The sequence below is a fragment of the Vombatus ursinus genome, unplaced genomic scaffold, assembly GCF_900497805.2.
Source record: "Vombatus ursinus unplaced genomic scaffold, bare-nosed wombat genome assembly UNPS02014802.1, whole genome shotgun sequence".
Classification (NCBI taxonomy): Eukaryota; Metazoa; Chordata; class Mammalia; order Diprotodontia; family Vombatidae; genus Vombatus; species Vombatus ursinus.
The window spans coordinates 19,526,540-19,552,248 of NW_020954580.1; the positions used below are offsets into that span (position 1 = coordinate 19,526,540).

A 25,709-nucleotide genomic window follows, 5' to 3' on the forward strand; every position below is an offset into this window, starting at 1 on the left:
AGCATTAAGGAGGAGGAGAGAGGATGAGGAAGTGAAGTGAAAATCAGGATGAGAGAGAATGATCAGAAGGAGGAGACAGGATGATGATAAGGAGGAGAAGGGAGGATGAGCACAAAGATGAAGAGAGAGGATAAAAATGAGGAGAGGATGAGAATGAGGAGGGAGGATGAGGACGAGGATGAAGAGGGAGGAAGGAAGGGATGATAAAAGTGGAAGTAGGAATAACAACTAGCCACCAGCCCTTCAAGTTGAATCTGTAAAGGAGTGGGGAGGAAAAAAAATTACCTTAAAAAAAATTAAACTCACCCCCTGAGATTTAGGTGGAAGGGGGAATTAGGATAGGAAGGGGGTGGGGGTGGTGGAGAAGAGAGAAACACCTGTTTCTTGCAAAAAAAAAAAAGTCCTTGGAGCAGGCGAGCAGGAGCCTTTTGGCTCTCCCCGGCCACGCCAGGCCGGCCGTGCAGGGCCGCCGCCCCCGCCCCGCCGGGCACTCGTCCTCGGGCTCGGGGGGTCGCGGGCCGCCGCCCCCGTCCTGTACCTGGGCAGCGGCGCGGTGCCCTCTGTGCCCCTGCCCCCCTCGCTCTAGCTCCAAGATGGTAGGAAAGTTGTCGTTTCGCAGGGCCGAGGAGCGGCTGTCTGGTGTTATGTCCTCTCAGTGCCGGTAGTGGTGCTGTAGGAGGCTGCTGGCTCCTCTTGTGGTGCAGCCCCAGCAGCCCTGCCTTCTTGGCTGGAGCCTAGATTCAGGGATTTCCCCTCAATAATCACCGACCCCGGGAGCGCTCTGGAGTTTCCCCAATAAAAAGATGATGCTCGGCGCCCCGGCCTGAGCGGGAGAGGCTCTCGGGGAGCCCGGGGGGGAGCGGCGGCGGCGGCGGCGGCGGCGGCTCCTCGCCCTCGGCCAGCGCCTCTCTCCGCGCCTCTCGTCTGTCAGCCCCAGCCGAGGGGAAAGGGGGGAAGAGGAGGGGAAAAAAAGCAGCTCCAAGGTAAGCGGAGGCGGCCCCAGGCCCGGCCCCCATCCCCGGGCTCCCGTAGGGCGCCGGGCCGGGCCGCGGAGGTAGGGCGGGCGCCGGACGTGCTCACGTGAGGCCGGGGAGGCGCCGGGCCGCCACAGGCCCGGGGCTGGGAATGCCGGGGTAAGGGGGCCGGGGGCTGGGGCGGCGGCCGCGCAGGGGCTGGGGGCGGGGGTCTCGGGACCCCCGCTCACTACACACGGGCCTCCGCCGCGGGAGGGGAGCGAGGGCTGCGGGGCTGGGGAGCCGGGCCTTGGGAGTGGGGGGGGTGAAAGTGCGTGGGGGAGGGGAGGGGGAGGCGCCGCTTAGGCCTCAGGCCGGCGGGACCCCCGTGACCGCGGGCCCCTTGGCGCCCCGGGATCCCCCGTTGAGCCTCCAAGTTACCCCCCCCCCACACACACAGCAAGGGGAGCAGGCACATCCTGGCCTAGGGCTGGCACCGGGGAGCTCCGGCCCAGGGCCAGACCCCACGCTCCGGCCCGGGAGCGGCCCCCGTGGGGCGGCTGGGCCTGGCAGGAGCAGAAGTGGGGGGCGAGCGGCTCATCCTCAGCCCCCCGCCATCATCGCCCCCTCCAGCTCGGAGCCGTGACCTGGGGTGGCCGCCGTGGGTGGGTGGGTGGGTGGGGCGGGCGTGGGGAGGCAGGTGCAGCCGCGGCCCCGAAAGTTTCCTTTCAGGCCCGCGCTGAGCGGCTGGTCTCCCCGCGGGGGGACCCCGGAATTTGCGCCCGAGCCCCCCATCTCCGGCTGGGATACGGGTGGGGAGCGCGCGGGGTGGGGTTTTTAGAAACTCTTTGCCGGCTCCGGGCTTCTAAGGGTAATCCCTCCCCGGCGTCCCCCACCCCAGCCTTGCCCCACCCCGCTCCCCGGAGAGCCCTTCCCAGACCAGGACCCCGACCCAGCCTTCCCCCCCACTTCCCCCACAGAACCCCCTCCCCCCAACTCCCAGGGGGCGAACCTCCTCCTTCCTTAGGGAAAAGTTTGCCGTTCAACCACTGTGGGCTTGCTTTGGGGTGTGGGGGGGGCGGCGGGAAGGGAGAGGACCCAGGACCCCCCCCTCAACCTGGGAGTTGGCTTGGCTCCTTTCACACTGAAATCCCCCTATGCCAAGCCCTTGTGATTTCTTGGGGGGTAGTGGTATTGAGGGGAAGGCATCGCACCGGTCTGGGTAGTTCTTGGGCTTAGGGATGTGATTAGGGAGCAGTGAGGAGATTGTCACTGATAGTGGGCAGGGATTTCTGGATCCAGCCCCCATATCCAGGAGTTCTCGTTACTATTTAGTCCGTGTCTGGTACAAGTTAAGGAGATGCCTTGTTCTGAGACACTGTGAAGGGTTAGAAGTAGCTGAGGGTGGGACGAGGAGGAGGAAGAGGAGAAAGGTACACTGAATACACTTAAAAATGCTTCTTGATTGATACATAGGTATAGCAACTCATGAATTAAAGTTCTTTCCATATGTGAAAATTTACCTTAATAGATCGTCATTTGGGTTTATGTAATATTCTTAGCCATGGCATCAGAATAGGAAAATGAAAATTTTAAGGAAATTTCTTGTGCCTGTAGTAGGGTCAGAAGAAGGGAACCTAAAGGATCTTTGATGAATGTGATCTTGCTTACTTTTTCATAAGACATGTTTCTATGATTTTTTTTTTTAGCTGTATTTGAGGTCTGTGATCCTTGAAAGAGCTATATAGAAGACAAATACATTGTTTTAATTTGAAACCCAGGTTTCCTACTTTTCAGGGTGTGCTTTCCTGGAGCTACAGTTAACTTTGATTTTGTTACATAGTGTTAAAGTGTTTATGATTTTGCCAAGTTCCTTCTCCAGCGTTGCCCCCCACACACCCCTAATTTGGTCTTGTTGCTATTTTTGTAAATTTAGGGCAGTATGTCTCCACATACCCTCCTCCTGTCCTGTACCAATGCTTCGTGCTGGGATTTTGCTGGCAGAGTAATTTCACTTCCTGACAATTCGACCTCCAGAATACTATTAAGTAGTGAAAATCTGACACTTGAAAACACTGTGATTCCCCCCTCCCTCCCCTGACATTGCTTACTTATGTCCAACTTCTAAGTGAGACCCTTTAGGTGACTTTTATTAAGTATTTCATTCTTTCTTAAAAACAAAACAAAGGTAAAATAACAATCTGAGTGACACCAAGCCTTTTTTTTTTTAAGCATAGTCCCGAAGATCTTGAATGCAAAGATTGCTTGGACTTGATACAAATTACAATAGCAAATGCATCTGACACCTATTTAACTTCTTTAAATAGACTTGAGGGTTTTTTTTGTATACTAAACTGTAACAGTATCTTGTGAGTTAAGAGTACAAAAAGGTCGGTGTCATTCAGCAATTCCAATTTTGCTGGTGAAATAAAAATAACTGACAGCATTTTAAGTTTTGCAAAGTGCTTTATACACATTATCTTACATAAGATATTCAGATTTTGCAGATAAGAAAACTGATGCAAACTTGGTCAGACTGTGTTAAAAGCCAAGAAAGTAATGTGGTGTAATTAAAAAAAAATTGGTTGTGGAGTTGGAGGACTTGGGTATGAATTAGATTTTGTAGCTCTTTCTGTTAGTGTGGGATTGGGCAAATTGCTTAAAAACTCTTGACCTCAGTTTGCTTATATGTAAAAAAAAAAGTAATTGAACTAGATTATGTCTAAGGTTAATTTTTTTTTTAGCTTCAATTTTGCTCTAAATCTCTGATCCCTTTCAAGTCCCATCCAACTCTAAACTTATGATCTGTTTTCCACAGATTCGAACTCAGGTTCTCCTGACTCCAGGTCCAGTGCTTTCCCACTACCATTCAGCCTCTAAAAGGAGTTAAACAGGTACCAAAAGTAGTTTATTTACATTTTGATTTGGGTCATATCCCTTGCAGCCTCCAAATTCATGGCTTCAGAATTGTAGATGCTAAAATTATTTGGTGTCATTCCAAAAAGAAAAAAGCAGAGTTTTATTTTAGTTAACTAATGGAGAGGTTAGTTTTTTTTTTAAATTTGATAGTTTTAAAAGCATCTGCTTTCCTTTCTTATTAATTGATTTATAGATGTATGCGCAAGTAGGTGGCATGGGGCAGCACTGGATAGAGAACTGAGCTGGGAATCAGGAAGACCTGAGTTCAAATGTGACCTTAGACACTAGCTGTGTAACACTGTGCAAGCCATTTCACCCTGTTTGCCTCAGTTTCCTCATCTATAAAATGAACTGGAGAAGGAGATGGCAAATCACTCTAGTATCTTTGACATGAAAACCTCAAATGGGGTCATGAAGAATCAGACGTGACTGAACAACAACAGATGTATGGGATTTCACATTGCTTTTGAGAATGTTACAAGTATTTTAAAGTGTGTATATAGGTGTACACAAACATTGTATTCCCTTTTTTCCCCTTTTTTCAATTCTAGCCCAATTCATCTAATTTGTTCATGATGAGTATCTTTTCTTCCAAGAGAAATGGTAGGTTTCACTTAAAAGAGAAAGTAACTTGTACTTGAAACTAGTGAAAGCACAAGACTCACAGGAGGAATAAGTATTGGATTGACTTTAGATTAGTAAAGTTATATTCTTTTTCACTATTGGTATTTTAATTTAATAAGTAGGTCACAGGATATCATAGTTTGTCAGAGCTAGAAGATTAGAGATCATCTGGTTCAATTCTTAAGAATAGAATGTTTTGTTCCATTATAAAAGCTTTAAATAATCAAACTTTTATGCCATTTAAAGACTAGGACAATTACTGAAAATTCTTGTATTTTCCTTTTCTCATATATATATGTAACTTTTTTTTTGTAAGATGGAGTTTAAAATTTTGAATTCCATACCAATAAGTAAAAGCATTTTTGGGGGGTTTTAGCTGAGACAGTCTTCTTTTCAAATTTTTATCCTTTGTTATGATAACTGACATATATATCACTTAAAAGTTTGCAAAAGACATTATATATATAGTCATTTGAGCCTCACAACAATTCTTTGAGGGAGGTACCTCAGTATTATTATTCTCATTTTGCAGATGAGGAAACTCAGAATCTGAGGAGTTCAGTGACTTGCTTCTGGTTGCACAGCTAAACCAGATGCTACAGATTCTGGCTGTAGCATTCAGTTAACCAACAAGTATTTATTAATATTATGTGACAGACACTTTTCTAGGCACTGGATATACAAGTAAAATGAATAAAACAATCCCTACTGGAAAGAACTATAATCTAATGGGAGAGACAAGTAGACATACATCAATGTATATACAGCCTAAATATAAAGTAAATAAATACGAAGTAGTCAAATGCAGGGTAGGGCAGGAACAATTTGGGCAGGCTTGGGAAGGCCTTCATACAGAAGACTATGTTTGAGCTCTGTCTTAAGGGAAGAAAGGCATTCTGAACATTAGGAGGGAAAAGTAAGGAGGTAGTTCATTCCAGGCATATGGGACATGAAGGCATACAGACAGGAAATGAAGTATTGCATATGAGGAACAAAGAGGGTCCAGTTTGGTTGGACTTGGTGTGGAAGGAGTAGTAATATCCAGTAAGGCTGAAAAGATAGGCTGAGGCCGACTTATCTAGGGCTTTGCAAGCTAAACAGAGTTTATATTTGATCCTTGAGGTAATGGAGCCACTGGAGTTTGTCAAGTTGGAGAGTCACAAAGTCAGATTTGCTCTTAAGGAAAATTTGTCAGAAGAGTGGAGGATGGGCTAGACTAGGAAGAGCCTTGAGATGGGGAGAACAAGTAGAAGGCTGTTGCAGTGCTGAGTTGGGCGAATTAGAGAGATGTGGGCCTGAACTAAGGGGATGATAGTTTTGGGAGTGAAGAGAAAGGGTTGGATATGAAAGATTTTGTAAAGGGAGAAATGGCAAGGTTTGGGGACTGATTGGATGTGTGAGGGGAGAGATGGTGAGAAGGGACAATGATTCAGAGGTTATGAACTTGAGAGGCGGGGGGGATGGCAGTGCCTTGGGCAGAGATAGGAAAATTTGGAAGAGGGCAGGGATTGGGAGCAAACGGTTTGTGAACACAGTGAATCTGAGATGTCTCTGGGACATCCAATTTGCCATGTCTAATAGGTAACTGGTGATGTAGGAGCCCAGGGAAGGGATTGGGGCTGGATATGTACCTGTGAGTCATCTGCAGAGAGATGACAGATATAGAGATTTTATCCCCAAAGTTATGAATTACTATTTAGGATTTATATTTTGAATGTTTTCTTTAGAAAATTTGATAATTTGAATCTTTAGATAATATTGAACTTCTTAAGTACAGGAAAGACAGTGTCATAGTTAAAGAAGGTTGATGAGACTTATAGCCCTTCAGTTCTGCTACTGACTAGCTTCATAACTTTTTTTTTTTTTTGGTGAGGCAGTTGGGGTTAAGTGACTTGCCTAGAGTCACACAGCTAGTAAGTGTTATGTGTCTGAGGACGGATTTGAACTCAGGTCCTCTTGACTCCGGGGCCGGTGCTCAATCCACTGCACCACCTAGCTGCTTCTAGCTTCATAACTTTTGACAAAACTCTTTAACTTCCCTGACCGTTGGGTTCTTCATTGTTAGAATGAAATAATTGGACTAGGGGAATTGGGTCTTCATGAATCAACTCAATGTTATTTATAGGCAGCAAAGGAGCCTGTATCAAAGCAGCTAAAGAGGCAGTTGGTAGACTGGAAAGAGTTGCTCTGTTAACTTACTATGTGACCTTGGAACAAGAAACTTCATTTGTGAAATAAAGTCTAAATTCTCTGTTCTAAAGGTTATCTACTTAGTATGATGCAGACAGCAGAAAAGATCTGTTGTGTGGAGTAGGGGCCTCAGTTTTCCTATCTCTTGGCCTCAGTTTTCTTTCTCTTGGCCTCAGTTTTCCTATCTCTAATGTGAGGGAGGTTGGACCAGATAGTATCAGAGGTCCCTTCCAGCTTTAAAAATTTATGATCCTCGATAAAATTCTGTTGTAACAAATTCCATGAACAATCTAAATATTTTTATTGCAGTAAAATTTTTAAATGAATATAATATTTGAGATTTTTAAAATCTGGAGAGGAAACAGATGCCCAACCTCCATGTAGTGAATAGAGTGTGCTGGGCGCAGATGGGCAAAGAGGGACATTTTGTGTTTATATTTTTATTCAGTCCCTTCTTCCTTAAAGCTCCAGGAATATTTTTTTTAGTATGTTTTTATTATGATTGATGGTTTGGAGATTTAGGTGGACAATGATGGCTGAGATGTGGGAAATGGGCCTTTAGCCCATTAGCAGGACAAAAGAGCTTTAAAGAGCTCTACTATAACCTAATTCTTGCCTTCTCTTTTCTAACATAGATACTTTTATAGGAGAGAGGGAGTTAACCTTGATAAGGAACTGAGATACTATTTGTTATACAGAGTTATTCATTGTAGAGAATTTGTTATTAACAGATCATCAAAATATTGTTCTTATTATTGATTATCTGCAAGCATAGTTCACATAAATAACATTATAACACAGAACACTTTGTTATATTTGTTGTAATATAATTTAACCTGTGTGTCAGGGGCTTTGAAGAGAAGGTAGTTCTTCCTAATGGATTTTCTAGGTTGATAATCACAAAGTCCTGAATAACTCTTTCTGAATGGAACCACAAACTGGGAATTAGTGTTAAAGGAGGTAGGCATAAATATGGAGAGAATATATGGCTAGTAGCAGTAAGGAACTATACTGTCCTGACCCATCCAGAACACCACTTACTTGCAAACTACTCTTTAGGCTTATAGAAATTAGAATTAAGACAATATGACACATAAGAGACAACTGGTATAAGAGGCCATTTGAATGATTTAATATATATTTTTGTTTTATTTTAAGGTGTTTAAGCATTATTGCTTCTTGAATTCTTTTATCCCAGTTTGAATAATCTGAATAATATTTAAGCGCATGCTAAATATTGCTCATGATTTGGGGCAATATGTATAAGACTCTCTTCCTCCCCTGCTCCACACAATAGATCTTTTCTGCTGTCTGAATCATACTAGGTTGATAGCCTTTAGAAGAGAGAATTTAGACCTTATTTCACAAGTTAATACAGAACAAATGAATGAGTTCTGTTGTAAGCCAGGTAGGTTTCCCAGTTTCAGATTCATCTATTTGCTGTTAGCTATTAAAAGTTAATTATTTTAAAAATGCTGGTTAACATTATATTTGTTAATATCCTGATTTATTTAAAGACTAAAATGACATGAAAAAGGAACAAACATTTTTAATACCTTAAAAAAAATCATGTTAGCTAATGTGATGTTGACTTTAGTTATTCCTTCAATAGGATTCTTTTCACTTGCATGTGAGGCATCTAGGTGGTGCCATAGTGTACAGAGCATTGGACCTGGCTTCAGGAAGACTTGAGTTCAAATTTTACCTTAGACACTTACTAGCTGGGTAACTCTGGGCAAGTCACTTAACCTCTTTTTGCCTCAGTTTCCTCAACTGTAAAATGGGGATATAACAGTACCTGCTTTCCAGAATTGTTGTAGGGAACAAATGAGATAATAATTGTAAAATGCTTAGCACTGTACCTGGAACATCATGCTATATATATATATATATATATACTATTATTGTTGTTGTTATTCTGTCATTGTGAGAACTTGGATTCATATCCATTTTAGGAAAGGTGTCATACATATAGTTGCTCTCAAATTTTAAAAGGTGGTAGGATATAAAATTACAAATGGAAAAGAAAAATGCTGTGGTAGTGAAACGACCATACTTCTGAAACGTGAGAGTCAAAAGAACAGAAATGACATATCAGTGATTCCATATTGAGGTGACACATTGGTAGTCCCAAAGAGTATAATCTCCATATTTTTGTCAAATTGTTTTATGCTTGCTTTTGGAAGCCTAAAAGTGCTGTCAGACAGCTTTTGTTAAAAGCTCATCTCCCCTCTTCTCACTTCTGTTCCCCTGATGATGTCTTATTCCACTGTAGCTTTCACTAAAAACACAGCTATGGAAGTGAATTGTTTTCTGTTCAGAAAATGTAATACCTAGTTTCAAGGTCTTTTAAACTCATTTATATTTGCCATAAAGCATTTCTTATATCATTACATTACAGTTCCAATGTCTAATGCACCTACAGATGTTGAAAGTATTATTTTATTTTGAAAAGATCTGCTTGCATATTATCTTTTCTTAATAATAGTTGTTTTTAGCTTTATTAATAATGGTTTACTTGTGCTAAAGTACCTGAGTTTAATCACCTATTTTCCTCTTTTTTAAGGAACATAAACCAATCTAGATTCTGTAAGCAGGAATGATTCAGTTGACTCTATGTCGTAGCTAAAGATAGAGGTCCCTCACCCCTAGTATTTCACATTTTAATCTATAGCAGCATATGTTAATAACTAGAATTTAGTTATAGCCATTTTTCTTCATAGGATAGAAGTGACTTTTATTTTGAAGCAACATTGGGAAATTTAAATATAATTTCTATATGGTAGAATCTTTAAAGCACCTGACTAGATTTCACAGACTTCTTTTTTGTAGTACGTATTCATTTCTCCTCTCTTTATGACACATAGTAAAGGCTGGAGATGCTAGGACTCCTATATGAAATATTTTGGGGGGATTCTGGGACATCAGATCTTGATAAATGGTTATATCGGGGCAAATGATTTAGGATTGTTTTCCTAGCTCTGCTTTTGTCTTGGACCCCTTCCTCCCATTTCCTTTTCCATAATTTAAAAAAACAAGTTGAATACTGATACTATATAAACTCTCAAAGACATGATTGCTATTTGTTTCTAGCTTTAGAGATGAGATAATTTGGATATTTTAAAAACATGCATTTAGAAGGTAGTTAAATTAAGGGCCTTTATTTCTTACCATTCTTTTTTCTAATAGTGCATGGGGTAAGACTGACTATAGCAGGGACCTGAAGTCATAAATGTAAAGATTCTAATTCTTTTCTAGAGAAATGACATTGCTAAAAAAAGATCCGAAGAATCAAAAGGTAGCAATCGTAAGAACAGTTAGGTGATCTTAAGGTAGCACATGAGAATACACCATGTGAAACATTTTTTCTAGTACAGAAGAGCACCAAAAATTCAGACGACACAGCAAAAAAGACCTAACCAAAGGTATCTGTCTAAAATCTTAAAGGTGAAGAAAAGATGTTTACTAAAAGATACTAAAGATGAAGAGTTGTTGTTTTAAGGAATAATAAGAACAGAAATTATATGCTGGACTATTTATGTGATTATGAAAGATAAGAGATGACTTATGTCAGCTTTTGACTTCTTCATAGTAGCATATGGAGAAATCCTGAGAGCTGAATTGATTTCTATGCTGGGAAAGTGGGGAGAAAATTGAAAACATAAGTAGTAAACATTGTAAGGATGTTGTTAGAACTAAGAATTTATGTAAAATTCTGATTCCTTGATGCTAAGTGCTAAATACAAATTATAAGGGTACCACATGTGGAGGTATGGTGAATTATTGAAACATTTCAAATATTCTACAGTTATACAAGAATTTTCCAAGTTTTTTGCAATCTTCAGAATTTCTTAAGCTTCAGACTCATAATTTTTGTGCATGAGAAATTATTTTATTAATCTGTACTCACAAAGCACACCACAAACAACAATCAGTAATATTTTAATGACTTTCTCTTCTGGTGAACATATTTTGGTAGGAAGATATTGGCAAACTGTTGCTAATAGCTATGTTCTACTCCCTTCCATGAGTTGTGCCACCCCCATTTTCCTTTTTCCCTTTCATTTTTCTAAGTCTTGTCTCTCACTAGATTGCAAACTGTTGAGGGCAGTGATTATGAAATTCACTTCTTTTCTTATGCTTCCTAGTCTCTAGCAAAGTGCTAGACACCTGATAGATTCCCCCTCCCCCCCTTTTTTTTTTGGTAAGAAGTTATAGAATCAATTGATCTATTTTTTTTTTAAATTTTGAACTTAAAACATTCCCCAAAAGAGCATTTCCATATACAAAGAAGAAAACAGAAAGATTCTATATAAAACTGGATTTCCATTTCACACTTTTTTTTTAAAGTGTATCATAATGGGGCAGCTAGGTGGTGACACTAGCTGTGTGACCCTGGGCAAGTTACTTAACCCCAATTGCCTCACGAAAAAAGCAAAAAAAAAAATAAAAAAAAGTATATCATAAATTCTACTCTTACTTTCAAAACTGCCTGCCTGTCTGTTTCCTTCTGAAATTCCTTCTGTTTTCTTCTGTGCATTTAAAAAAAAATGTTATGTTCCTCTTTTTTTGGCATTCCTGCTTCATTTCAATCCTTTACCCCAATTAACCTAAAGAAACAGGGAAAAGACCCCTTGTAATGGTGAGCTTAGTTAAGCAAAATAAATCCATGCAGTGGCCATATCCAAAAATGTATATCTTGTGTCCATCACCTCTCTGTCAGGAGGAGGGTAACACTTCTTTCTATCTTCCCCTCTCCTGATTAGATTGTTGGTACAACATCATCATATAACTCTTTCCATTTTTCAAATAAATTTACCTTTCTAGATTTTTCTAGACTCGTGTTTTTGTATTTCAGAGTTCCTACTTAGCTCTGGTATTTTCGTCAGGAATGCTTGAAAGTGGTCTATTCCACTAAAGGATCATTTCTTGCCCCCCATTATATACTAAGTTTTTGCAAAGTAAATGGTTGTATATCTTGGCTGTATACCTTTATCTTTTACCTCTCAAAATATTGTATTCTATGATCTCTGGTTTGTAGTAGAAGTTGCCAGGTCTTTTATGAACCTAACTATAATTGTGTGGTAATTGAACTGCTTTTTTCTGCATGTCCTGAGTCACCTGAATCTCTGGACTGACTTCTACCTTTCAGGATTTGCCTTTCTGTATTATTTGAGGGTTCAAATAATTTTCTGGTCCCCCTCTGGAATCCCAGGATAGAATGTTAGGTACCTCAGAGTCCCTATGCCTGAGTTTTTTTTTTTTTTAATCATACTGGGGCTCACTTAGTGGAGCCCTCAGCTTTTGCTGCCTCCAGATGTGGAGCTTTACAGGCTATACAAACTCTATTGTTTCTGGGCTTGCTTAGAGGTTAGCTGAATGAACACTGGCTTTGCTGGAAGGACACTGGCTGGATTTTTGTATGATTCAGGAATGGAAGGAGTTATTGTAGTTTCTTACTGGATTTCTTGTGTATATGTAATATATCCCACGAGGCTGTAAATTTGAGGCCAGGAAATGCATCTTTATCTTTATCTGTATTTGTATCCATATATAAGCACTTCATAAGTGCTTGCTGAATTAAATGGACCCAGTACATGTGCTTTCTGGTTATACCTGAGTGGTAATGGTGGAAAAAAATCTGTTTTTTATATATGTTACAAGACATGTTTTCAGTGGATAGTTTGTGAATTGTGATTACACTTCAGGTCTTTCCCCAATCTGTACCAAGTAGAAAAGATCTCTTATGTAAAATTAAATTTCCAAATACAGTTAAGTCCTGAATCTGCTAAGGAATAACAGCTAGGCTGTGGAGATGTAAATCCGATTCTTCTGGTTAATTTTTTTTTCTTTTGCAATGCACAGGTATTTTCAGTAGGAAATAACTAATTAGGTAACTAGCCACTTTTTTTTTTTTTTGGCTAGGCAGTGGGGTTAAGCAACTTGCCCAGGGTCACACAGCTAGTAAGTGTTATGTGTCTGAGGTCGGATTTGAACTCAGGTCCTCCTGAATCCAGGGCCAGTGCTCTATCCACTGTGCCACCTAGCTGCCCCAAAGATAATCCCTTGCCCTCAAAGAGTTTACATTCTTTTTTTTTTTTTTAAAGGCAGTTGGGGTTAAGTGACTTGCCCAGGGTCACATAGCTAGTAAGTGTCAAGTGTTTGGTCTGAGGTCACATTTGAACTCAGGTCCTCCTGACTTCAGGGCCTGTGCTCTATCCACTGCGCCACCTAGCTGCCCCCATAATTAGCCACTTTTTAAGGATACAATTTGAAGTTTTCTGGATGCCTTTTTGGAAGAAGCAAAGAATCTTAGTCTTAGTCAACTATCATGATTGTTTAGGAAGGAAAAATCTACTTAGAAAAAAATGAAACTTTTATCTTCCTCTTCACTTAAGATTTACTTGAGAAATCTACTGAAAAGAACCTTTGGATGTTCCCTAGTTCAGTAGTTCTCAAACTTTTTGGTTTTAGGATTCCTATACACTCTTAAAAATGATTGAGAACTTCAAGGTGCTTTTGTCTGTGTGGATTATATCTATTAACATTTACTGTCTTAGAAGTTAAGATGCTTTATTAGTATGAAAATAGTTTTGGGGCATCTAGGTGACGCAGTGGCCCTGAAGTCAGGAGGACCTGAGTTCAAATCCAGCCTCAGACCAAACACTTGACACTTACTAGCTGTGTGACCCTGGGCAAGTCACTTAACCCCAGTTGCCTAAAAATTTAAAGAAAAAAAAAAGAAAAAAAGAAAATAGTTTTGATCTCATGTACCCCTTCAAAGGGCTGCTCGGTGGTGCAGTGAATAGAGTGCCAAGCCTAGAGTCAAGAAGACTCATTTTCTTGAATTCAAATATGGCCTCAGACACTTAATAGTTTTGTGACCCTGGGCAAGTCATTTAACGCTGTTTGTCTTAGTTCCTCATCTGTAAAATGAACTGGAGATGGAAATAGCAAACTACTTCAGTATTTTTGCCAAGAAAACCCCAAATGAGGTCATGAGGAGTAGGACATGACTGAAAAATGACTCAACAACAACAACCTCCCGAAAAGAGTCTAGGGGATCCCCAGGGAACCTCGGACTTCACTGGGAACCTGGTTGATTCAAGAAATATTTCTTTAAATCTTCTCCTTCCTACATTGCCCTTATCTCTTCACTCAAAGCTAGCTGGCAGTATGAAGGAAAACCTGTGTTTATCCTTGTACTATCATTCAGTGGTTCTAAGCTTTTCCTATCCAGTTTCATAAGAGGGAGTATTTCATTCCTTGAAATTAAGTGATACTGTTGGCTGACCTAGTGTCTGTGAGCAAGTCACTTCTCCAGCTTCAGTATCTTCAGCTGTAAAATGAATGTTTACTAGATGATCTTTAATATATTTTAGCTCTAACAGTCCATGATTGGTTCATTATAGATACTGTAGCCCAGCACTATAAAATGTCACTAATACCTATGGACGTAGTATATGTAGAGGTAGCTATTGGAAATTTCTCTGTTAAAGAAGGGAGGAAAAAATTACTTAAGTACTCATATAACACTATTATTAGTAGTAACATTTATAAAGGACCCACTGTGTTAAGTAATATGGTGTTACCTAAGGAGTGGGACCTGGGTTTTGTCCTCTAAGAATCCACAGTTTCAATGGGAATATAAAACAAATGCAAAATTACCTAAGAAGAGTGGGATATTTAATGAAGAAAGGAGCTTTTGCTATTGAGAAACATTGTGGTGTAGGGGAAAGAGCCCTTTATCTGGAGGCAGATGACCTGATGCTGCCATTTATGAGAGGTGTTACTTTGAGCAAATCACTTAATCACTTTGTACCTTAATTTTCCACCTGCAGAATGGGAATGGTAACATGTAACTGCCTACCTTTGTCTGCTGTAAGGATCAAATGAGATAATGTGTATAAAGCACCATTTCATCTGCCTGCCTCACAGGACTATTATGAGGAAAGTGCTTTGTAAATCACAAAGCATTATATTTTATTATTGTAGTGAATTAGCTACTTGGACATTCCATAGAAATTTTTTTTAACAGTTTAACCAGTCTGCCATTGGTTTTACAAAATGACCGAACAGTAAATTTCTGATGAATACTTCTAGTGTTGGGGCTAATTCCTTTTGCATATAAAGGGAGTTTAGGATCTCAACAGGGTACAAGATGTGATACTGGTAACCAGTGATAACATCCCTAATTTATGGAAAAGTTCTTCTGTTTTCTGGTATTTGCAAAGTTTAACTTGAATTCAAATGATTAAATTTGGAATTTTGGAATAATTTCTAAGTTTTGTAGCATGCCTTTTGGTTTCTTAGTGGGAATTAAGCTCTCTTGGTTAATATGTTGGATTACATTGAAGAAATCACATTTTTAATTAAATGATGTTTTGTTTATTTGAAGTTATCAACTAGGTCTTTTTGCATTTTCATAGACAATCTGCTACATCTTGATTCTGCAGCATTCCAGGATAGTGGTGTCCTTGGGGCGCTTTCTTAACATTGATATGGTACAGAAGATTTAAAATCAGGTATGACTTTATGGCCAGAACCCTTCAATGAAATGTAAAATTTAAACTTTACACATTTGGACACATTTTTATTATATATTGATTCTTTTTTTGGCCATCTTTTAGCTGATGTTCACAAGGAATAGAGTCACGTGATGTATGAAGGGAAACACATACACTTCTCTGAGGTTGACAATAAGCCCTTGTGCTCATATAGCCCTAAACTGTGCAAGCAGCGGCGGCTCAACGGCTACGCTTTCTGTATCAGACACGTTCTGGAGGACAAGACTGCCCCCTTCAAGCAATGTGAATATGTGGCCAAGTATAACAGCCAACGCTGCACCAATCCCATCCCCAAATCTGAGGATCGCAGGTAAGAGTTAGTGAGGGCATAAATGTAATGAGGATGGACTGTGATTTGGATTTTTTGTTTTTGTTATTATTATTATTATTATTTTTTGCTTAGGTTGCATTTTTATTCCTTTGGGGATTAGGGACATACAAAAGAACTTCTGTATAAGAATTGGGAATATTATCATCCCCACCGCCCCTTCCACCCATTTAAATATGTGAATGACAAGAGTTGCAGGGAGAGGGAAATTATTTTTCAAAGGAGCATTCCAATAAAGTATGTTCAAGTTGTTTTTTCCCCTTAATTTCCCTTCATTTCCAGAATTACTATTAAACTTTTTTTTCCACAAAGTTTGCTACTTAGAAGTCTATGCTATTATTTATACAGCTTATTAAGGCCTTGCAAAATAGGCTCTGACTTCTTTATTAGTTATTTAAATGAAAATGATAGAAAACATTTGGGTGCAGGAAATATTCTTAATAAATCAAATATTTTTCAAGAATTTTGACATTCTTGGCTAAAAGATGGTAGAGTTATAGGCATACATTTCTTTAAAAAAGGAAAGACCAGAAATGTCATTGAATTATGCCTTAATCTGTCCCATTAAAGATATTACGCAGGTTTTGTGTTCTTTCAAATGATTTTTAAAGCTTTTTTTTTTTTTGGTGAGGCAATTGAGGTTAAGTGACTTGCCCAGGGTCACACAGTTAGTGAGTATCATGTGTCTGAGGCCGTATTTGAACTTAGGTCCTCCTGACTCCAGAGTGGGTGCTCTATCCACTACGCCATCTAGCTGCCTTTTTAAAAGTCTTTTTGTAACATTAAGTTTATTATTAAAGAGTACAATGTATAGTGTACTCATAGAACAGAAAACTATGCTTTTACAGCTAAGGTGGATCTAAGATAAAAACTGAAAAATGGTGCTCAAGCAAATTCTTTCTAAGAAAACATTGTCATGGAAATATATTTTAAAATAAAATGTGCATATGCATTGAAAGAGATGATCTGCTGCTGGTCACCACACATCTTGTATATTTTTAAGAGAATGCATACTCTTTTTTTACAGGCTACTTTTCCCTTCATAGTTTCCTCTCATCTCCAAAGAGCAATGTCCATGCCATTGACTACTTTATTCACTCATGTAGAGAATTATACAGTAGAGCAAATGCTGCATATTTTTCTAACAGTTCTAGCTATCCCTTAAAAAACTGGTTATACTGTTTTTATATAGATAACTTAAAATCACAATTTTAGCTTTGCATTTTTCTCATGTATTATATTTCCATTGGGGGGAAATAACTGACACTCAACCTTCAACTTCTCTGTGTTCAAGTAAATATCTGTTTGAATGGAGTATAAAAGTTGTTCTGGTGAGCAACCAGACTTGTAATTTACACTTAATGTGTGAAATAAATAATTTGTATAAAATGAGATCATACCAAAATGAGTGTGGTATAATCTAGTGATTTGGGAGTACTCCCTTAGAATTACTAATCAGCACTTCAGGCTTTAAATTACAATACCTGAAAGTTACAGACGGCTGCTTAGTGAGGGAAGAAATAAAAGTTTAATCTTGGGTGAAAAAAAGACACATACTTGGTAGCTAATGTGCATGTCAGAATTTGATTTTATAGATTAATAAGTAGCTCAAAAATTACAATTTCTCATTAATCTTTATTTGAGGATGATGGATGAACATAAATTAATTCATTGCCTTAAGTAGCATTTTTTAATATCTATATAATTTTGCCTTTAAATTTAGTTCAACATTGACGCATTTGCCAATCTTGGATGTTTTCCCAAGGGCCAATACTAAAGACTTAGTATTATTACCAGGGTTAAGAGCACAAATTAAAATGAGAGGGTAATCAGACCTTCCCCACCCTGTTACAAGCATCCTAAACAGACTTTTCCTTCACTTTTTAGTTCTGAAGTAGACTTAAGATTTTTTTTCAAGGCAAAGGTAGACTAGGGATAGACTCTAAAGGTAGACTAGGGATAGACTTATAAATCTGTTAGGAGGTGCTGTGATTAAATAGTAATTTAGATGTCTTTATAGGATAGGACCCATAACCCGATATTCATATCTCCTTTTTCTGTATTGACTGATATGTCATTAGAGTCTGTTGTTTTTCAAATCATAAAAAAATATAAATCAGTTACTTCTAATTTGTGAGACCAGAACTTGGGAGAGGGTTAATGTTTTAAAATAACTTGAAGAAGTCTAGACCCTAATATTTAGTATCATGCCTGAACCCATTTACAACTGTTATGCTTGGTTACAAGACTATACTTGTTTGCCTATTCTATAGGTAACTTAAAAAAAAAGATTTATTAGTATTTATGATAAAGTTCTCCTTGGATAATTAGGATAAATATTTTAAGATTGTTTTTATAGTTTTTTTTTTTAAATCAGACTACTAAGGACAGTAATTTACAGTGTCATTTTGGTGAGTGGAATGTTTAGTAAACATCTTAATATTTGGCTTACAATTTGGTCAAACATATTACAGGTTCTGCCCTAAAAGGCTTTTCTACCTTGCTGAAATAGATTGAATTACATTGTATTATACTCAATGGGAGGACCAGGGTGGTTAGAGAGTAAATTTTATTTTTTCTTGGGTTTTTTTCTTACTTTGAATTATCAAGTCAACGACATTTATTAAGTACTTGCTATGGTACTCTAGGCACTGTGCCTCTAAACACTGAGGACACAAAGAAAAGCAAAAAACAAACTGCTTTCAAGGAAATTGTAGTCTAGTGTAGGGGAGGAAGGGGGAGAGACAGTATACAAACAATTTGTCATTCAATAAGCTGAGGTTTTTGCCAAAGATTTTTATTTTTAATAATTATGTTAACATTCTTTTTTAAACTTGTTTTAATTTTGTATTAAATTTTCAATGATGTAACAAAGTTCGTTTTTGAATATTCAAAGCAGTATGGACATTTATTGGCATAGATTACCAAAAATGATAAATAATTAGCAACACATGTAAACTACATTTTAATTGATAATTTTCCTATTAACATGGCCACAGAACTTGTGTATATTTATACATTTGGAGGGGAGGGGTCTCTACTTTTATTTCAAAAGTATACTGAATTTTGGATGAGGAAAGCCCCACCAATGCAGGTCTGTAACAATTTAGACAATTAGGTGAGGCACTGAAAAATTAAATGACTTGCCTAGGGTAACAGTCATTGTGTCAGAAGGGGAACTTGAACCCAGGTTTTCCCATTTCCATGACAGCCTATATCCATTGTCATGCTTTGTACACGTAGACTGGAAATTAGTATTTTTGTAAATAATTTTAAAACAGGAGGTCTTTACCTGGGATTCATTCATGAACTTTTTTTTTTTTTTTTTTTTTTGATGAGGCAGTCGGGGTTAAGTGACTTGCCCATTCATGAACTTTTTAAAAAAATATTTTGGTGACTGTATTTCAGTATAATTGTTTCTGTTGCAATCCTACATCTTATATGAATTTAAAAATAATATTCTGAAAAGGGGTCCATAGTTTCACCAGACTGCCAAAAGGGATCTGTGACACAAAAAAGACTAAAAATCCCTGTTTGAGAGACTCACTAGAGAGTTACACTATATAGGAAAATTATATGATAGATTAGCAGAATCGTTAGTAGTATTCTTTTTTAAGAATTAATTATGATAAGGATGGGGATGTGTCTATACATGGACTCTGTTATATTCATACAAAACAAAATGTAGGGTCATTTGTAGTTGTGACAATCCGCTTGCAGATTGGCAAAAGAGACCTGTTCAAGTGAAGAGAGAAGATTGATTTGAAACCTAAATAAAAGCAATGAAATTATTTTAAATTTATTTTTAAAATCAGTGAGATTAAAATTTTCAGTTTACGAAATCAAAGTTATATGTGCATATAGGCAGTATTCATCCCCTTGCACTTGTTTCTTTAGTTGGTCCTTGTCAGGTGTGCTGTAGGCCAGTGGTTCTTAAGTCTAAGCACTTTCAAATTAGATTCTTGTTTGTGGTTCTGCTTTGAAAGACAACTATTAATTAGTGTAAGACTTCTCTATTTTTTCCTATCTTTGCTAGAAATCATTCTGTAAAAAGTGAGAGACTGGTCCCTGCTGGGATTTACTTATATAATCACATCTGCCCAAATTCATTATCTCTTACTTTATGTCACTAATGTCAGTAACAGACTAAAGAGACATTAATTGAAACAGATAGGTTTATAATTGACAATAGAAGTACAAGTAAAGATGATATATGTACGCACCCTTCTCTGTAATGTAAGCATGCCAAACTGCAAACATCCCTAAATAGATTATTTTGCTTCCATGTATCTATATACAGACCAATCAGACATGGCAGTTATGGCCCCTATAAATTCCATTAAAATGTTTGTGGAATACTTGTGTTACTGTTATCCCTGTCTTTAAAGAGAACTTTGTAAAACATTGTTGATAAGTATGATCATTTATGTAGAATGAAAGTCTTACCTGCTCTACCCAACTATTTTTCTGCTAGTGAAGTAAAATAAACAGGAGGCTCTTGGCTTAGCTAACCATGCTTTGTTGGGCTCTTTAGCTGGAGACTGCTACAAGAAGCATGGGGCTCATAGCAATGCAGGACTGAAACCCTTCTAAACTGAAGACACTACTTCCTTCTGTTCTCTTTCAGGCCCCCAGGTGTAGCTGTCATCTTGAAATGCCTCAGATCAATGAATAAAATGAAAAGAACATCTATTTTTGTTGTTTGGGTCTTTTTTAAAAGACCATTTAAGCCTAGGCCTGTTAATTGTCATTAAATTATAAGCTTATAAGTGTAAGGATCCTGATTATTTAGTGAATGTGGATTTTAACTAGTAACAACCATTGTTAAAGTAGCCAAATGGATTTGGGGGCTTTAATTTAGCTTATATTTACTCTGTATAGTTTTCCCATTAAGGCAAAAGTAAGCCAGAACTTATTGTGTATGTATCTATCTTTTTTTTTTTTTAAAAGGTACTGCAATAGCCACTTGCAGGTACTTGGCTTTATACCGAAAAAAGAGAGGAAGAAAAAGAATGATCCAATAGAGGAGGTGAAGGCCAGGCACCAAATGGATACCATGGCCTTCAGCCTAACGGTGCCCACACTGGCCTTGAAGATGCCCAATGGACTTGATGGAATGTCCCTGTCACCACCAGGGGCAAGGGTCCCTCTCCACTACCTGGAGACAGAGTTGGAAGATCCATTTGCTTTCAATGAGGAAGATGATGACCTAAAGAAAGGGGCAACTGTGAGGAAGAAGTTGCAGAGTAAGTTGGCCCAGAATCGGCAACGCCAGAGAGAGACAGAGATTTTAAAAGTCCGCCAAGAGCACTTTAGCCCCCCTCCTGCACCTTTGCAGCAGCAGCCTCTGCAGCAGCACTCCCATCTGCCACCTTTATCCACTTCTTTAAAGCCTCCAGGGCTGCCGCAGGGTTTAGTCTGCAAGTCCCCTCCACCTCAGAACACCAGCCTACCAATGCAGGGAGTGGCGCCCACCACACACACTATAGCACAAGCAAGGCAGATGTCCCACAAGAGACCTCTGCCTCTCCTGCCATCCGGTAGGGCTCCTGCTGGGGACCCGCCCAGCACTGACCGGGTCCTCATGAAAGCCACAGCCTTCTCTCCACACTCAGCTTGCATGAGTCGGCTGCAGAGACTGGTGAAACTGTGCACTCGAAGACAGCAGCTGGACACAGATCTGTTTCCCCATTTAGGTAAGCTGACAACACTAGGGATGACAGAAACAAAGCGTGCACTGTTGTGTGAGGCCTTTATTTCTTTTGCCCGCATGTACAGAATGGAGGTAAAATGTCTTGACAGAGTGGTATATCTCACGTCTCCATTTAAAGCCCTTTTGTATTAAGTGTTTGAGTCAGTGATATGGCCTAGTGATCTAGGGACATATCCAAGAATTGGGAACCTATATGTCTCATCATTGCTTTTGAGTTTTGAAGTTGTGTTATCTTTGTGTATACATTTCTTTATAAGGCAAATTATTCGTTAGAATGTTGTGTAAATTGGCTGATTGTAAAGTATTATGTGAGAGCTAAATTTTTAAAAATGTATTTTTACATTCATTTATAATCTCTTCCTCCCATTCCAACCCTTTCCCCATTTGGATAATAACAACAACAAAATGAAAAATCAGTTCAACATTTATTAAGCTCCTATTATGTACTAAGTGTTGGGCTACAAGAAAAGGCCAAAAAATAACAGTATCTAGCATTTATATTTATTATCATCTTCATTTTACAAATGAGGAAACTCAGGAAAATAGAGGTTAAATGATTTGCCCTGGGTCACAGAGCTAGATTTAGTGCTGTATCCACTGTACCACCTAGCTGCCTCATAATAACTAGTACAGGGCTGGGGAAGGCCACAGGTTCCCCACTCCTGAACTAATATTTATGTAGTGCTTTATAGTTTTCAAGCATTTTACAAATATTACCTCATTCTATCCTCACTATTACCCTGGAGGGTGCTATTATTATCCCCATTTTTTTTTTTTTGGCTTTTTGGTGAGACGATCGTGGTTAAGTGACTTGACCAAGGTCACACAGCTAGTAAGTGTTAAGTGTCTAAGGTCCTTCTGACTCCAAGGCCAGAGCTCTATTCACTGTGCCACCTAGCTGCCCATATTATCCCCATTTTACAGATGAAGACACTGACACACTTTAAGTGACTTGTCCAGGGTCACATAGCAAGTAAGTGTCAGAGGCTGGATATGAACTCAGATCTTCCTGACTCCAAAACCAGGGCTCTCAACAAACTCACAATCTAATGGGACAGACAACATACAAAAATAACTGTATGCAAACAAGGCATTGTGTTTTATCATTAGTCTTCTGATTTGTGGTTTATTATTGCATTGACCAGAGTTCTAAAGTCCTTCAAAGTTGTTTTTTTCTTTGTATAAATTGTTTTTTTCTAGTTTTGCTTACTTCCTTCTACATCAGTCTATAGTGGTCTTCTTAATTCTCTTTGAAACTGTCCATTTTATCATTTTTTATGTCACAAGAATTTCCCATTCCATCCATATGTCATAATTTGTTCGTCCATTCCCCAATACATACTCTTTATATTCTCCAAATTTTGGCTAGTATGAAAAGCTGGTATGAGTATTTTTGAATGTGTAGATCCTTTTCCTTTTTCTTTGATCTCTTTGGGATGTAGGATCAGTGATGGTATAGTTGACTCTAAGAGTATTTGCAATTTAGTAATTTTGGAGGCATAGTTCTAAATTGCTTTTCAGAATGGCTAAACCAAATCACATCTCTACCAACAATGTGCTAGTGTATCAAGGCTGTTGTTAAAATGGGAAATGTATTTGTAGTTTCATAAATAGAAATAGAAATTCAGCTAGTGTATATGAACTAAAAATCTAAGGAAAAAGTTATTTAAGTGTCATAGGGCCTTGGAAAATTTAATCTTAAAATTTAAGCCTATTAAAAATAATTTTTGAGAGAACATATGAGAATATGAGAATATAGCACCTCTGAGTTAATCTTTGGTGTTACACACATAAAGGAAACAGGAAAAATTTATTTTGTCTTTTTTAACTGAAATCTATATGTTTGGGGCTCAAATTTTTAAAAGAAAGGTTTATTTTGGGGAAAAGTAGTAGTAATAATCCCATTATCAAATATAATCATCTAAATCATATTTGTTTTGCCAAGAGCAAAAAGAAAAGTTGTAGGAGCTGGAAGACCAAATTAGAGGACTTTGCCCACCCATAATCTGTTACTGGTTAGCTTAGTTGGTTACATTAGAGCCAGTGTAAATGAGGTCAAGGTCAAGAAAATTTTTGATCTTAAGGCTCAGGTAGTTTCATGCTAGGACAGACGTTCCTGCGATCACAGACAGCATTCCTCATCCTAGGCGTTTTATAGGTATGTGGCATTGATTACAGAGTAACCAGGTGAGTGGGTCTGGATGGCTTGGTATAAACCTGTTAAAATTTTGCTGCTGATGGTAGATCTGAGACATCACGTTTGTGTAGGAAGGACAGCATGTTATGCTTAGGCTATGTAGAATGAAATTGCTGCTGTTGTGATCACTTCATTATCAACCCTGCATCTTTTTTGGTAAATTAGAATTTTCTGTTAGGTAGAGGAAAGTAATGTGCCTTTTAAGGTGACCTTACATTTGCCAGTAATTTCAAGTGTAGGTTTAAACATTTCTTTATGTTGGTGGCAAGGTATTATTTAATCTTAAATCTCAATAAATTTTTCAGTTAACTTTTTCTTAATTGCTCTTGGCACGTGTCAACTCAATTAAAATAATCTTTGAGAGAATGACGAACCCAATTTAAGGATAACTTCCCCGTTTTGCCAAGAGCACCGCCATCTTCCAGTTCTGTAGTTTGATACCTCCACAATATTTCTTGTGTCCCTCCACTCCCTTGGTACTTCAGGTCTTCACATCTTGACAAGATTATTGTGGGAGCCTCTGTTTTCTTCCCTTTTTAAAATCCATCCCCCATATGGTTGCCATGTTGACATTCTTAAAATACCGTTCTGTCTGACACTGTCGCAGTGGTTCCTTACCACTTCTAGAATCAAACACAAACTCCTGTTTTGATCCTTCAGATGTGACTGCAGTCTATCTTTCTAAGCCTATTTCTTATTATTCCTGCTCATACACTCTATATTCCAGTCAAACTGGCCTGTTTGCTATGCTGATAGCAAAATATTCTGACACGATATACATAATATTCTGTCTTCTATTTCCTTGCCTTTGAAGGGACTGCCTTCTAGGCCTTGAATGTTCTTCCTCCTAATCTCATTCTTTTGGAATCCCTAACTCTTCAAGATTTAATTTAAGGGCCATCTCTTAAAAGAGGTTTTCCTGTTCTTCTTCCACACCCTGACCTCCCAGTTGTTGTTGGGGGCTGGTTTTGTCCTTGTATGCCTAGTGCCAACGCAATCCCTGACACATAGTACATGCTTAATAAATACTTGTTTAATTAAATTGGATGATAGTCCTTTGGCTAAAGTAAACACCTTCAAAAATAAGCATACAAATGTAATACTAATTGCCAAGGTCAAAAAGTTTCATATCTACGTGAAAGATTGAATAATATTATTTCCATGTTGTTAAGATTGTGACTGACTTGGTGTCACTGGCTAGCTGATTCAGTGGATAGAGTGCTAGGCCTAGACTCAGGAAGCCTTGAGTTTAAATTCAGCCTCAGATACTTAATAGCTATGTGACCGTGGACAAAGTTACTTAATCTCTGTTTGCCTCAGTTTCCTCAACTATAACATGGGAATAATAACAGCACCTACCTCTGAGGGTTGTTGTGAGATATTTACAATGAAATAATTGTAAAGTGCTTAGCACATAGTGCCTGTCACTTAGCTATTTAAATGCTTATTCCCTTCTCTCAAAAAATAAAAATGATTTTAGAAATTAAGATGTTTTTTAAAAGAGAAAAAGTGGCTATGCAAAACCCAGTTTTTAAAATATAAAAAAATTTATTTGGACTGAAATAATATAAGTTTATGGTGTTCATAATGAAATTAGTGTGTAGCAAATTTAGTAATTATATTAAGTCAGAATAATTAAGATTTCCTTAAAGTAACATTAGATGTCATGTATTTTTCTCCACTATTCCTCCTCTCTAAATTTGGATCCTAGAAAATTGAGGGGTGAAAATTTGCAATTCTTAACTAAAGGAATTGAATAAAGTCCAAAAACCAAATCTGTATCCATCATCTTCAGTAAAATCTTTTGAAATCTTTTTGTTTGTGTTTGTTTTCGTTTTTAATTTTTTGGAACTCTTTTTGAAACCATTTAAAAATAGGTATGTTATTATGAGTTAGGTGAACAGATGGCCAAATTTTTAACCATTGCTGGTTTTTACCTTGTTTCCTTTACCCTTCTTAAACTAGTTGTATTCAAATTTATAATTTAGTCTTATTGTGTGGAGGTTGGAGGTGTGCTATATTTTCAGTTTTTAAAAAGATAATTTAACTTTCATTGATAGGGTAGTTCTTTTTATCTTGGAGCATAAGTAAAGGCTCATTAAACTTAAAAGACTCAGAATTTAAGAAAGACTTAGCTTGATTAGTAAGTGCTCTTGGATTGAAGCTCCTTTATAACAAAGTAGGCCATGTAAAAATAATTAATATAATTTTCATAAAT

The 25,709-nt window shown here is 38.3% G+C and overlaps 1 protein-coding gene across 5 annotated transcripts in view; it reads left to right on the top strand.

The window, feature by feature from the left end:
- Positions 1 to 897: 897 nt before the first annotated feature.
- INO80D (INO80 complex subunit D) overlaps positions 898 to 25,709 on the top strand; it is a 70,599-nt gene continuing 45,787 nt past the window's right edge. For 3 of the 5 annotated variants that reach the window (XM_027873844.1, XM_027873846.1, XM_027873842.1), the window contains exons 1-5: positions 898 to 983; positions 3,772 to 3,847; positions 15,116 to 15,211; positions 15,317 to 15,563; positions 20,532 to 21,277. In XM_027873844.1, the coding sequence (XP_027729645.1) occupies positions 15,346 to 15,563; positions 20,532 to 21,277 (964 nt within the window). In that variant the 5' untranslated portion in view covers positions 898 to 983; positions 3,772 to 3,847; positions 15,116 to 15,211; positions 15,317 to 15,345. Of the gene's footprint in view, positions 984 to 1,105; positions 1,134 to 3,771; positions 3,848 to 15,115; positions 15,212 to 15,316; positions 15,564 to 20,531; positions 21,278 to 25,709 lie in introns of those variants that run through there. The other 2 variants (XM_027873843.1, XM_027873845.1) reach the window with 2 other exon arrangements.